This window comes from Neodiprion fabricii, chromosome 4, assembly GCF_021155785.1.
Source record: "Neodiprion fabricii isolate iyNeoFabr1 chromosome 4, iyNeoFabr1.1, whole genome shotgun sequence".
NCBI classification, from domain to species: Eukaryota; Metazoa; Arthropoda; class Insecta; order Hymenoptera; family Diprionidae; genus Neodiprion; species Neodiprion fabricii.
In genome coordinates this window covers 4,890,244-4,905,158 of record NC_060242.1, presented here as the reverse complement: position 1 = coordinate 4,905,158, position 14,915 = coordinate 4,890,244, and the positions used below count along the sequence as shown (strand labels likewise).

At 43.5% G+C, this 14,915-nt stretch overlaps 1 protein-coding gene and 1 long non-coding RNA gene across 3 annotated transcripts in view; one reads left to right on the top strand and one right to left on the bottom strand.

Moving 5' to 3' along the window:
- LOC124179835 (muscle-specific protein 20-like) overlaps positions 1-13,460 on the top strand; it is a 31,634-nt gene extending 18,174 nt beyond the window's left edge. For both annotated transcript variants that reach the window (XM_046564636.1, XM_046564635.1), the window contains exons 3-5: positions 9,865-9,994; positions 12,935-13,055; positions 13,138-13,460. In XM_046564636.1, the coding sequence (XP_046420592.1) occupies positions 9,865-9,994; positions 12,935-13,055; positions 13,138-13,329 (443 nt within the window). In that variant the 3' untranslated portion in view covers positions 13,330-13,460. The remainder of the gene's footprint in view (positions 1-9,864; positions 9,995-12,934; positions 13,056-13,137) is intronic.
- On the bottom strand, positions 3,575-5,911 carry LOC124179838. Its single transcript, XR_006870158.1, has 3 exons — positions 5,674-5,911; positions 4,783-5,318; positions 3,575-4,548 (listed from the first exon to the last, which is right to left on the bottom strand). It is a non-coding gene; the product is annotated as an uncharacterized LOC124179838 (long non-coding RNA).
- Positions 13,461-14,915: the final 1,455 nt, after the last annotated feature.

The following is a 14,915-nucleotide window of genomic DNA, read 5'->3' as shown; positions in this document are numbered from 1 at the left end:
ATAATTTTACCACGTCGCGGTAAACTTTGAGGGACAGGGAAACACACCAGCGATGGAGCTCCTCGGTACTGTCACTTGTTACAACACGTTGAACATTTCCCGCCGTGATTCAACCTACCGTAATTACAATGTAATAGGTAAAGTTACTTCATTTGTTATCGGTATTATTTGTTGAATTCTCGGGATGAAAATACGAAAAATTTCAAATTGCAATCGATGGAGGTAAATAATGGAATGGACATCGGTGGGAAGAATCTTACAACATTATTAACAGGTATAATAATATGCATAGGTAAAATCAAACCCTTTGAGGTGCGTGCTTTCGATCTTATTGTTCATTCACTGTACAGATAGGTGTCAGTGACTGATGCAGTAAACCGATGTATTTAATCCCGCTTACGTTATGAAAATTGTGTTGTAATTGGAGTGTTTAAGACAATTTCTACCCATGTTTATTTCTCTGGTTACGTGCAAACTGTATCGTCAAGACCTTCATTTCAAGATTGGAACGGATTTTCATAAAAACTCACGTCGTCATTTGAACCCATTCTATACGCAATTCTGAACAAAAATACTCCAATAAATTTTCTACGAAATCTGAATTTAGAGATATATCAAGTCACATGGAAATTGACCAGGGCGGGGGTGCCGTTAAGAGCTTCCCCCTATTACTCGAAATGCGTAACGTCAAAGAAGTTGGGATAACGTGCGGAGTTACGCATGCGTGATTCTTCCGTCTTGGATGGATATTCAAATACGGTAAACCGCGGGGTGAAACTTTACAAGCTGAAAGATGTTGACACGTTGTACGGATGTGTCGAAGATGCGGTGGGAGGTACATAGAGGCCTTTGATCGACGTCTTATCAGCGGAACTCACGTAAACGCGACTAACCTCTACCGTTTGACTGAAGTCCTGATGCGTTGGTCGACGGGATGGAGGTGGCCAAACGTACAAACCACCCCCACTCGTTCTCTTTTAACACCCCCCCACTTTACTCCCGTGCAATGCTGCAGGCACATCGAACTCTTCGAAGCACCGGAAAAGCTCTCTCTCAACGGTGACAGCCTGGTCCTCTATGGACCAAGGCGCACCTGTTTCGAGCATCGCGACGTTTCCCCTTAATCGGAACATTCGAGGTAATTTATTATAATTCCGTTAATGCAAGACCTCGATCTGGATTCTCGACTTTATTGATAGTAATCAGGTAATACAGGGTGATTCTCATTTACCAATTTCGACTCGTTTAAACTGATTCTTGGGCTAAAGCAACAATACCGTAAATTATCTATTATAAGAGAATTTCCGAATAACAGTATCAAAAGTTTTAGAGAAATATTATGTTCTCAGAAAGTAAGTACCCTGGAAATCAATAAATAAGTTGAGAAACCCTGCACCAGAACAAGTGCAGCAAAACTCGAGATAATTTTTCGTCGAGTTAGGCGGAACAATTTTTAAACGCAAGGTTAGTTTGCGGAACAGTTTTTTCATTTCTGAAAATCTAGGGCTTTTATGGACATCGATAAAAAACAAAAAACAAAAAACAAAAAAAAAAAAAAAACACTTCTCTTCTCTAACAACTCGAAACGGTTGTCAAAATGAGACTAGAACTAGACTCGAAAATCTGCATACAACAACGTCCTAGGCAAGATTCTATCCGAGGTTTATGTTTCACCTTCTAGGAATAGAATAAGCGCTAACTAAGCGTTCTTCCGAGCAGTTCCTGTTGGCCTGATCGTCTTGTCTAGGATGGAGTTGAACGCGCCGCCTAGATCAATGTTAGTGGCGGGCTGCTCTAGGTCTAGGCGCGATTGAGTCCGGGACGCTCTCTGCGCGGAGATGGGCGCCGGGTTGAGGCTCCTTTTGATGTTACTCGGTTGTAGAAAATTTCACACTACTTTGATCGAATTACCCTCAGCAGCCGCATGCCTGCTGGGTGCTGCATGGTGGGAAATAGTTTCCAGGGTGCATTCCAGCCTCCCTCCAACCCGAACAGCCACGCCACTGTGCCGAGGTTTTCAACCACTCCACCAGTCCCTCTGGACTCGTCATATACCGTCGTGTGTTCACGAGGAGGGATTCCTGGAGCCGATGTGTGCCTGATCCTGAAAGCTCGTACGGCATGCCGGGCACGATCCAGAATGGCAACCCCGGAATCGCCGTCGCTGCCGAGTTGATCGTCTGCACGTAGTTGTATCGGAAATGCGATGGACAGCTTCAACGAACCATTTATAAGACTGGACTGGTTGCGATATTCGACGGAAAATTCTATTCTCGATTTTGTCGGTCAAAGCAGATCGGTAGTTATCTTCATTGTCAGTTATTATACTTGTCGTTTTTCAGAGTAGCTATGTAAGAAATCGACAAAACGAATGACAGATCTTTTTACCTATTTGAGGATATCTTCTTATTTAATTTATTTTTTTTTAATCGAAAATTTGACACCTCTGACGTACGATAAACATTCACCTTTGGAAGAAGAACGCGAGCAATCGGAATCAAGTCGAGTGCTCTGTTGTCCTCGTCTGAAATTTTTTTTAAATCATTCCCAAGTTCCTCGGTACCATAAATTCGAGACTCATGAATATTGCATGGACGTAATCAAGGTTCTTCACCGGTTTTCGACGGTTCAAGGTTCGAAGGGACTATCGATTTACCGTCAGAAGTTCGTCACTTACCGTCACAGGGACGCAACCCTATCAGGAACGCATGCCTAAGGGTATCCGAGAATGCATACCATACCCTATGCGGAGGATTACCGCGCTTGCATAGTGCGCGCTGGTTTCACAACGACAAATGTCGTGCCCAACGGGTGAGACGCGATCCTTTCAACGGCAGGAGGAACCTTCGGTCAAAATAATTTCGAGGGTTGGAAAAACGTATCTGGATCTAGAATCCGACTCCTCGTGTCCGCCCACCCAAACCTCTGGTGGGAAATGTCAGTCATCTGTCCGTCACAGCAGCGCATGGCGCCCAGACGCACCAGGGCATCAGCAGACAGTTGAGGGATTTATGACTTGCCGCGTCTCGAGACTCGGCCGTATCCGCTTTCCATGCCTGCCTACTTCCCTCTCATACAATTCTAGATCACAGTTTTCTTTCATTCGGACAAGGAGTCCAATTTAACCTCACTATCCGGGGTTCAGGGTTTTTCGCTAAAGTTTCAGCGATTCTGAAAATTTTATTCGTCGTTTTTGGTGAATTTTCGGGGGATGAGATTTGAATTTATTTCCCTTACTTCCAAATTGGCTACACTCGTTATCGTGTAATTGGATATCCAAGTTCCGATATTAGTTTAGATGACCGTACTTTACGTACATACTTGTATACGATATTTTAACCGTGCGATAAGCAAGCCAAATGGAAAATTGGGACCTGGAAGGACGCTCGAGCATACGTGCAGTCCAATTGCAGATTATGGTCACGTGTAGTGAGTACTGGTACAGCATGGAGCGTGGGCGAAGGACCGCTACAAGCAATCAGACTGATTGCGCAAACTGTCGTTTATAATTCCCCGGATATCCGTTCTCGTTGGCTCACTGAATAGGTATAACGAAGAACAAACATGCGTTTATACTGAGATTTGACGAATTGAAACTTCCTTTCTTTATGTATTATACACACATTTGAAGAAATTACATTCACTGAAGTAACACTGGTCAACAAAAATTCAATTTTTGTGTGTAACATGAAAACCTTTAACTGATTATGTTAGGAACAAGGTTTAGTTATAACAGAATTGATATTAAAATATTTTAGATACGAATAGTTTTATTGTAATATGATATTTTTGGTTTTGACGATAATGCAGTTTTTATGAACAAAAATTAGGTTATGTATAGTGTAACAGTACACTGGTCAAGAAAATTTTGTGACGAGGAAGGTGCTTACTAATTTTGAAATACCTATCTGCCCTTATTATAAAACCATATTTATTTTGATTCGATCGGGTCTAGTTTTTGTGTTACAGCTACTAAGAGTAAAATTGAATGTTTATCTTTTTGTGTTATCCTTGTTTAGTCAGGGTGTTTTGTTATTTATTGTTACTGATTAACTGGTATTTATAGTAAGTAACAAAACACCCTGGATCAAAGAAAGGTTAGGCAAAACGCTAAACATTCAACTTTACTGATAGTACCTGTAATACAAAAACTAGATCTGATCGAATAAAAATAAATATTGTTTTATAATAAGCGTAGATAAGTATTTCAAAATTGGTAAGCACCTTCCTTATTACAAAATTTTCTTGACCAGTGTAATATTTTCGGCTGACAGTTGGACGATGTATCAGGTATACTTGCGGTTTCAAAGTGATAAAAGTTACAATCGTCGTTCATGGGTTGTTCGTTCCATTCGCTTTAAAAATATTGTACAATCGCGTAACGGACGTTTCATGATCGATCTCATGTACTATATTGTCTTTCCCGCTGTCAAAACTTCCGCTTGGTTAATCACGTCAGTCAGCAAAAAACTCTCAATTAAACATTATTCCTTGATCAGGCGCATTCATCCTTTTTCCCGGCAGCAAGGGACATATCCAGTGTATTCACTGAGAAAAATTTTATTTGTTACAGTTACTAGAAAAATTGAGTAAAACAAACAGTTACGAGAAAATATAGCAACAGTGATCGTAATGAGAAAGAATAGTAACGGATACAAGACTTTTCGGTAACAGCTAGAAAACTAATCTTCATTTTGTACCAAGAACTATATTTTTGGATTGCGGTAAAAAATGAAAATAGTTACGGACTGAGCGGTAACTGGAACTAAAAATTTCTCTCACCAGTGTTCAACCGCGTGCAGATCAATGATCGGCGCGACTCTTCAGCCGTCCGTGACGTCACTGGGACTCGGTTTTATACTAGGATAGCAATACTGGTGAGGTGGATGAATGCAGGATGTGCAGATAGCGCAAGTGCGTACCTGTTCTGCAGTGTTTATAACACTTTGATACGATTCAGTGTGATTCTCCTGACCTCTTTGACCTTTCCCATGATCTTCTCCGAGTCGGCGTTGAATTCGTCAACCTCTCGCTGTCTCGGGTTGTCAGACGTCCGTCAGAAATTTGTCACTGACGTCATTCTGAGACAAACCTATCAGGGTTGCATCTACCAGGCAGATTTACGACCCTCGAAGCAACAGGTGGAATTCAGCTGTACGTACATGTGCTGGGAATGCCGCGTATAGACTGCGATGGAGGCCAAAAAGAAATTCGCTGATGGATGTAATATAAGTTATTGTATATTCGGTCTCATAGTTTTTTATTCGTCAATGCTCAGACTCAACTTTTTGTCTAGTGTTTCTGTATCTCCGTTAATTCTGAAAGAATTTATAATTCCGGTAAGGATAGATTCGACGATATTGGAAATAATTGCGAGCTATGAAAATTTCTGATGCATGTGCGCCAAAACTTTCCATGGAAGGATCAATATTTGGAATGGCTGATACATCAAAATTTCAAACTGTATGCGAAAATAAAATATAACACGAAAGATGAATTGTTCGAAATCTTGATTCTCAAATGTGTCACTGACTAGAATGACTACTAATCGGTAAAACTTCAAAAAATCAACATTTCGAACAATTCATCTTTTCTCATTCTAATTTCGCATGTTTGAAATTTCGATGTATCTGCCATTCCAAATATTGATCCTTCCAAGTTTTGAACCCCCACCTGAAAACCACTTTGACAATGAGCGGCACGGTCGCCCTGCGCAGCCGCCGAATAAGACGGGAAGCAACCTGTTGCTCGGAAGTCGTAAATTCGGTCACAGGATGTTGTCCTGGTGATATTCGTGGCTTTGACGTCTTTATGACGACTCACTGACGTTTAATCAATACCGCCCAGCTCCTGCCTTTTCACCGTGATACCACCTCGCTTTCGGAGCTACTGGTACGCCTTTCGCCCAAGAAAAATGCAATCTTGCAATAACTGGGCAAAAAAAAAAATAATAAAATAACAATTTTATTATCGTATCGAAATTCTACACTTCAATTAATCTTTACGCGGATATAAAAAATTTGAGTCTGAAAGCACAATTGCACGTCATTACTACTGCGGTGTTATTAATTTTCTACGCATTGACAGAGACGACATCGGGTTCTAGGTAATTCCTACAATGGGTATGTATAATCATTTATGGTCAATCGTGAAATTACAGAAACAGAGACTCGCGCGTTGCTTGGTACTTATTTTTATTCTCGCTAAAAAGTAAAAACCTAACGAATCGCATCAAAAGTGCGAGTAACGAGTATTGATTTCGTGTCAAATTGTCGAAACGTGACGAGGATGACATGTCAACGTAGCAGGATAGCATCGGCTGCAGAAACAATGCGTCCTCCCAGGGATGGTATGAATATCAACGGTGTGTGCACGGCTGAAATCCGGAAGGTGCATCGACCTCGAGCACATCGTGAACTTTTCCGTGTCAGGGCATCGTCTCGGATGTAACAGGCCACCAGCCAGTCCAACAAACTTTAGTCACCGATCATGCGTCTTGCACCAACTGGTCCAGCCGTCAGGCGAACACGTCTCATCGATTTTCCGTCACCTCCTTGTCTTTACGACATCTCACCCTGTTTTGGCCGTACCAGGAATCTATCAGGAACGATTGGTAGCCTGACCAAGGAACCGGGTGTCATTGCGGATTCGGTTCTTACACAACTCTAAATTTGGTGCCTTGTACAGTTCAAAGGGACTTGGAAGTATGGGTATGTTTCTCTATTCCTGGAAAGCGTTCTGGAAATGAGGTATCGGACGACAAATAACTAATTTAAATGCGGACAAGTCGAGAGAGGGAAATAAGTATGGGTCTCGAGAGTTTCGAAATGTAGCCGAGGTTATCGGACCTGATCAATCTAGGCGAAGGACTCTTTTTCCATTCGTTTTAAAAAATTGATATCGGACACGGATTATGGTTCTCAATTTTCGCCGGCGGAACCACAAATGTATACGTTAGGCACGCTGCTGGAACATCACGATCTGATTTCATGTCCCGCGTACATAGACTGGAAATTTACCATACATGCCAAAGATAAGCAAAAAAGATCATTTTATATTCGCCTGGTAATAGGTCCAAACAATTTCCCAGATATTTCAATGAATTTTCACCAGACTGATCGTCTTCGCAGCTTCCCTTCAGCGCCGATATGCGTTCCTGATAATTACGAAGGCTGGGGGCGTCCCCAGGGACAACGGTACGTCCCCAGGGACAACGGTACGTCCCCAGGGACAACGGTACGTCCCCTTTGAGGGATAGTGGACCGATCTTGGGTATTGCATTGTGAATATCGAACTCGACACATGGCCACTACTTTAATGCTCTCCTGGTACCTCGGGCGAACAAGTCGCTCTTCCCCAGATAATAATTGACACACCACACTGTCAGCGTAGGAGAGAAGTAGGAGAAGAGAAAGATAAAATTGCCTGTCAACAGTTTTATCCGTACTTAAACGCGTGAAAAAGAAAAAAATTCGAATGGAGATTGTCGTGTCATCGTTAGATCGAGTTTTATCTTGAACGTTTTCGACGCTTGAATTCGAGTCGCGACAACGGAGAATTGCGCAGTATAAATCATAATTAACATAATCGATATCTCGAAGAGACGGAGGCGAGTGGGCCACCTCTTAATTCTCGGTTCCGATCGACTGTCGATGGTGTGTCATAGCAGAACGCAGGGTTTCGACCAGTTCTCTATCAGGGTAACAGGTTTTTCGGGTAGGTTTCGTGCCGTGCGGATCGAGTCTCTCGGAATTCCACTGTGGTTCAAAACCACGTGATTCAACGTCCTTGCAGGACTAGGCTCGTATGGAACGGTGGGAATCTAATTCGCAAATCTGTAACGGGCGCGGGAACAGAGATGGAAAGTAAGCCGAGAACATTTTTCTTACCAAATTCGATAGCTTTGATAATTCAGGGGTGTTAATCGATTTCATATTTTGCGATCCCTTAAATTTTTTAATAATATGTAATAATATGTGAAATATGGATAGCTAGTGGATAACTATTCAATCATATGATCATTTAACCAACTTTATACAGGTTTATTCTGTAGTAGAACATAAATATACATTGAAAATCAGGAAATTAATATAATACCTACAATCCGGCGCATATTACTACTGTGCAAATTGATTAATTCTTAAAATCTAGATGGTCGAAGAGTTTGAAAACTGTTACGAATTAAAAAAAGTTCAGATTATTCACATACAGCCCGAAATATTGGCAACAAAATGTTGAGGCGCCGGTGAAAGCAAAGCAAAAAAAACACGTATCAAGGTTTTTTTTTAACTTGGCTTGAACAGCTCGATTTTATTCCGTTTGCTACCAAAGATAAAGGCACATACGTAGCTGGAGATTGTTATAGGTGTTGAACCAGGCCACAACCGAGCTGCTCTTTACACCCGGCACGCGTATGCTCTCTTAGTAGACTCTCAATTTTCATATTCATAGACGGTGCATATATTTACAAACTGATTACAAGGCGTACCCAGCCGAGTATCAGCCGGCCAAGTATTCAAAGCTGCGTCGTCTAGCACGAGGCGCAACGCGTGATGAATTCACCGTTCGAACTTTAAAACCGGCGCGAAAACTGCGCGCATTCCACGCAGGTTGAGACCTGTTCGAGACCGAGATCTTGAGCGGTGGTTGCGCGGAGGGGGGATGGAATCGCCTTGGAAGTGGCGGCGGAACTCGGAGTCCGGCATGAGCGCCTGATGTGCGAGAATCATATATCCACCGAACGCGACCAGCGCTGATCTATTGGTCGGTTGGCAGGGGGTGGGAATCGATATATTGATACACATCAGGTTGGAACGTACACGCCCGGAGATATGGAACGGCGAGCAGGAATTGAACGCGGCTCTGCTGTAGTTCTACAAGGTGGTGTAAACTCGAGCCGGCACTACAACGGCGTCGAGCTCTTGGATCAGGCTGAGTTCCTGGCCTTCAGAGACGAGGCTCGTCGTCTAGGTAGAACTAGAGCGTAAAAAATGTCGCCAATCCTTGGGGAAAAGAATTATCCAGCGTAAGATGCGCGGATGAAAATGAAAACAAGAGCCACGGTCGCCCCGCCGGCGAACCGGCGAACCGGCGACGCTTTATAACCTAAAAAATTAAAGTCGCCGCTTCGGTGTACGCGAATCGCTTGCTTTCCGTTTCGTAAGACGAATGGGAAAAAATTTGATGCCCCCTTGGCGAGCCTCTTGAAGCACCCGGATTCCAGAACTCGAAGCGGGTCGTCCGTCGTCTGCTTTCCCGCCACCCGCTGCGGGCTGCTAGTCGCTCTTCCGTGCTGTAATCCTGCGGGTAAATATCCGATATCCGAGGCCATCTACGTACCTCGGATAGCGCTTCCCGCCGATTTAGCGTTGCGCACGACGTCCTTGCGCAGGTTCCATTTATCGCCCGTGGTTTCTAACAAATTTGAATTCAAACCCTGGCTACTGGATTCTTCTCTTGCATTCTTCGAACGTTTGACTCGTTCCCGAACGATATTCGAGTCGTACTGTTTTTCAACTGTATTCCTGGTGTAATTCTTTGCTGCTGAAAGTTTTTTTCCTTTTTTTTTTTTAAATGTTACTCGCTGGTGATGGTTCTCGCAGAAATTATCGCATCAATATGATGTGAGGGGTAAAGAAGGATAACTTCTGTTTTGTCTCGATTGATTTCGAATTGCAGATCCAATCTTGAGGCTCCAAAAAATCGTTAAGATAAAGCAAAACCTTGTTTTAAGGATTTTCCTAGTTGTTCTCAATAAGCTCCCGAATTTCCATTAGATATTTGTGCGTCATTATAATATGTAAATGAATAAAAATCGCTAGTTATACTGTCAAATAATCAATGCATTCGTCCGTTTGGTTGCAGGGATCAGTTACGAGGACGCTTTGAGGGACGGTGTGCTTCTGTGCCGTCTGATGAACAAGCTGCAGCCTGGATTGATAACTAAGATCAACGCTTCAGGCGGTGACTACAAGTTCATGGACAATCTGAATCAGTGAGCGGTTCTTGTTTTTCTATTAGTACATACTAAAGTGCATAGTTAGCTAGTTGCTGGCCTCGGTCGACCGAAATTTCCTATTCACACCTAGTCTTTCTGGTTTCCTATTCGTTGAGGGCATTTCGGTACGTTTCCACTAATCCTGCATACCCGACATACCAGCTTACTCTACTCACCTGCAAGCTGTATTGTCCATGCGTGAATCATGGCTCCAAATGGTTCCTGACTCCCTGATATCAATTCGACTTTACGCAATCGACAAAGTGTTTTGCGACACGGCCGTTTCTCGACCGTGAGCCGCTCGCTTGCAGGAGAGAAATATCGAGAACGGCCACGACAGACTCGTTCGAGAGGCAATCAATCGTTCTCTTGGTCGAAGGAACCCTGCGCCAAACATGAATATAATACGCTGCACCTATATCTACTTGGCAACAACGCACCTGCGATTATTGACCCTCATTTGTGATTTCGTAGTTGATAACGGTGTTTTGAGTCAAGGGATCAACGAATCATTTACATCGAAAATGATTTCGAGAGGCGATAAACTGTACGTCTAATATCAACTCGATACGGAGATCTCGAGCTGGTTTAAACTCTAATCGAGCTCTTTGCTCCTATGCTGCCTTGATCAACAAGCACCAGTAAAGTCCTAGGTCGGAACCACGGCTGATTGGCATGCCGAGTAGCTTTGGTATACAGATCGTGCAATACTTGCTATACTAAATTCATGCCCGGAAACAAAGTACACGAAACGAAAAATCGTGCCCTTATCTTATCACCGAATCACGCCCATGCGGTAAGATTTGACTGTTACAGTTGATTGATCGAGTGAGCTTGACGAAAAAAAATGTGCAAAAAAAAATAAATAACAGTAACGATCATAAACATTACAGCATGTTTATCCCTACGGAATTTTACCCATGGCACGGGGCTGGTCGGTTATTTTTTGTTCGGACATTTCGAATGCCGCATGCCGCTTTCTTTCCCGGTTTGCGAACAGGGTATCATAAGTAGCCACGGGATAACGGCAATCGTGTAAACTATGCGGATGTGTTGGTGCCTGCAGATGGCCTATAATAAGTCACGTGCGTATAATAATAGCGAACACGTGATCGGGAGATGAATGCTCAGTTTTGTCCATTCGCAACTCCGTCTCTCATCCATTCAGAGATAGGTTCATCTCGCTTTTACCCGAACGATTATACGATCCTGATTAGCCAATTGCGTATGAGGAGGTCGATTGCTCCGATCCGTTCGAATGACAATAATTCCCGATTATTTCGGCATTTAGATTTCCCCGAAGCAGCAATTCAAAGATTATAATAACGGATCGACTCGTCGTTGGAAGCCTGCCGTTTTTACTTCAATCGTCGCGCGTCTTTCGAACAACGTTATGTCGGTATTTTTCGGATTACGAAATTCGCGGCGTTTTCTCCGTCTATTTTCTACGGTTAAACTGAGAAGCCGCGATGCGCGGCGCGGCCACTCCACGTTACTCCCTTTCTATTCGAAAAACATGTCCACCGAGGAAGCCCCTCTGCGAAAATTCTCAGGCTGCAGCGCGGGAGTGGTAAGTTTTCGCGAAGTGATAAAACTGCGCAAACGTCGGCCAGGAATCCTCCGCCTGATTGTTTATACCTATATTATATCTGCGGGATATTTCCCGCTGCGTGGAAACCGCGGTTTCATGCACCTCCGGTTCATGGTACTCTAGTAGTCTTCGATTGGAGAAAGTTGACCAAGAAGAAAGTGACAATTAATTTCACGTTGTAAGTAACTGAGCTCAAAGTTAGACCTGTGACGGGCAGATCCTGAAATTGGCACGATATCGCACGAGATGGGATCGCAAATGGATCACGTAAACATGCCCGATGCAAGATATTGCGGAGCGGATTGTTGATCGAACGGATTTGATACCATCGTTTTGATTTGCGCGTAAACAGTAGCTCCTGAAAAATGTTTAATCAAATAAAATGACCCGAGGTCAGGGTCGGGGGCGGTTATGCTGATGAGAGCATCCTGACAGGCTGTACATACATACCTACATACCTATGTAGTACAACACAGGCCTCTGCGGTTTGCAATGTTGTTCCGTGCTCATATGCGGTAGACGCGCCGTCAACCAGGAAAACATGTTCCGGATGAAGCCATCCGCATTCCTGGTACCGTCTCACGTCCGTAGCGTAGATGCGTTCGTACACAAAAACGCGAGTATTTGCGCGAGCTTCTCGTTTGTCGCGAATGTCCTGATTGCCTGATCCTCAGAGATTTGGAAGAACTTGGTTTTCTCGGACAAACCAAAGCTAATCGTCCCTGGTACGTTCGCACCGATCTCGCCAGCTCGCCTGCTCGACCGACATTTTGACGCTTAACTCGTCGCGTACGTTAATTAACGAAATCTTTTGCCGGATAATTAACGGCAAAACAATAGAGGCGCTTCACTAACTCGAATTTCTGCACAGGCGAACATCTGTTCGAAAGAGCTTACTGCTCGATATCCACGCTTTGTTTCCTCCCTTTGTCTTTGACGAGCTTTTACCGTTCTTAACAATCCCCCTGTACGATGTTCACTTCCTATCTTTTAACTCGAATTTGTTTACAGGAAATGAAATTTATTGTTTATCCAGGTGTAGCTGAATAGTTCTGAATTCGGATATTCTATATTTTATTCACACAAATTACCCATGTCTTTTGCATATATTTCTAATATCCTGTAACTAATACGAAACTATTCTGTCGAAGTATTCGACTCATCGTTTGTTCGACAGTTTCTAAAACTAGAATGATTGATTTTATTTTTCGACAATGGTGTAGAGAGTTGATCATAACTATAGACCTACAATTGTGTGCGGGAACGTTGAATAACGGGCACGTTTTAGAATTATAACTTTTTGGTTTCTTCTTTATTCTAATCCACTTCCTTATATTCTTATACAGATTTCAGAAGGCCTGCGTCAAGTACGGTGTACCAGACGTCGACTTGTTCCAAGCCGTCGATTTGATGGAGCGCAAAAACATTGCCCAAGTGACAAACACGATTTTCGCCATTGGTCGTACGGTGAGAATTCTGCATATATTTACAAGTTTGCGGTGTTGCAGATTGAACCTGCGATACGTAACTATTTAAAATTTGTTTACAGACGTACAAGCACCCCGAATGGCGCGGTCCTTGGCTGGGCCCGAAACCATCCGAAGAGAACAAGCGGGTCTTCAGCGAACAGCAGCTGAGGGCCGGTGAAAGCGTTATCGGTCTTCAAGCCGGTAGCAACAGAGGAGCAACTCAAGCAGGACAATCGTTCGGAGCGACGAGAAAAATTTTGCTCGGAAAATAACGAATGAATACTTTTCACGTGTAATGCATGTATAATCATCGTGCATAATCCATAACCATGTTATATTTTCATTTCTATACTGAACGTTTCAATTATTTAAAAAAAAACAACAAATGTTTCCATTGTAGTTACATACACGCTGTTGTATAACATACCTATAAATCAATTTCAGAATATAATTGTACAATTCTAAGGTGAATGTTGGAAAGCTCAGGATTCCAGCGATTGCGAACCAGCGGGTATTGGAACAGCCGACTTACGAACGCGATGCGATGTCAGCCAACCGTGGGGCAGGCCAGTTCTCGGGGACCCCCTCGACTAGGATAACAGCAGGGACTTGATATCAGACCGCGATGTGTAGTCGCGAGAGTCGCGTGTCTGTTCCAATCCCACACTCCAATGTCGTTATGCTGTCCTCGTATCAGGGGAGCGCCGCGGAGTGGCCGCGCCGCGCATAACGCGCCCCACTCTATTCGCGGCGCAAGGAGCCGCGGTTATACGAATTTAACCGCGGGTCCGCGGCAAGCCAATAATCATCAACGAGGCGACGTTTGAATCCTCGCTAACTTACAATCGGACCGTCTCGTGTTTCTGCCAAATAAATTGAGACGAAATTACCGAGCAGATTTCTTACGGCGAACTTCGCCACATGTACGTACGATGGGGATGTCAACTGATGTTACTCAAGAATTCCAGAACCATCATCACCGGTAAAAACATTTCTGAACCTCTGCTGAGCTAGTAGCACTTGTCCAATTCACTACCTAGACGTGGTTGATGAAAGAAAAGAAAATATTAAGTGAGAACCAGAATCAAAGCTACCGTACCCTGCAAATTTATACCTACACTCCGATCCCGAGTAATTTCTCACGCAACTGCGCGTAAGGCGATGGAGTCATTTTTGGCGTCATTTGTTGTTCCACGCATGTTTGTCGAAACCCGTCGAAGACTTGTAACGAATCTTCTCATGTTCATGGTCCCCTGGTAGCGGGGAGTTCATTGGTACGTTTCCACGGTGCTTCGTGCTGCAGCACTCGCTCAACCTGATCTCGTTGACCCAGAAATGATCCGAACAATTTGCGGATCCATTCCTCCGTGCCAGTTTCTCTTTGGCGGGGTAGAACTCGGTCGTGGATTGGATCAGTGACCATCGTCGACGGCCTGTTCGCCTGATGAATCGCGGACCTTACTTGATCGACAAAAGTGTTTTGTGACAAATGTTTAGAAGCCCGTCGAAGATTTTCGTCTTGACAAATAGTAGGATTTTATGAGGGCTTGTTTATTTTAATTATGTTACGTGGTTTGACGTCATGGACTCCTGATCCTGGCTCTCGCTCCCTACTTGAATAAATGTTTCAATAAACACTCCTCATCTTTCCCTCTTTCGCTTTCCCCGTTATCCTTACGTAAACTCGGCGCAGAATTAATGTTTCCTGGCTTATTTAAATATCGAGTACTTACCCGTGTCAGGTGGGGTCGAGAAATAATTCATTCCTCAATCTCATTGCTGCTAGTCAGCTATAATAGTAGCCGAGAGATGTTAAGTCGGCATTGTCAATCAAAGTACCTCTTTCTGTGCTGATACT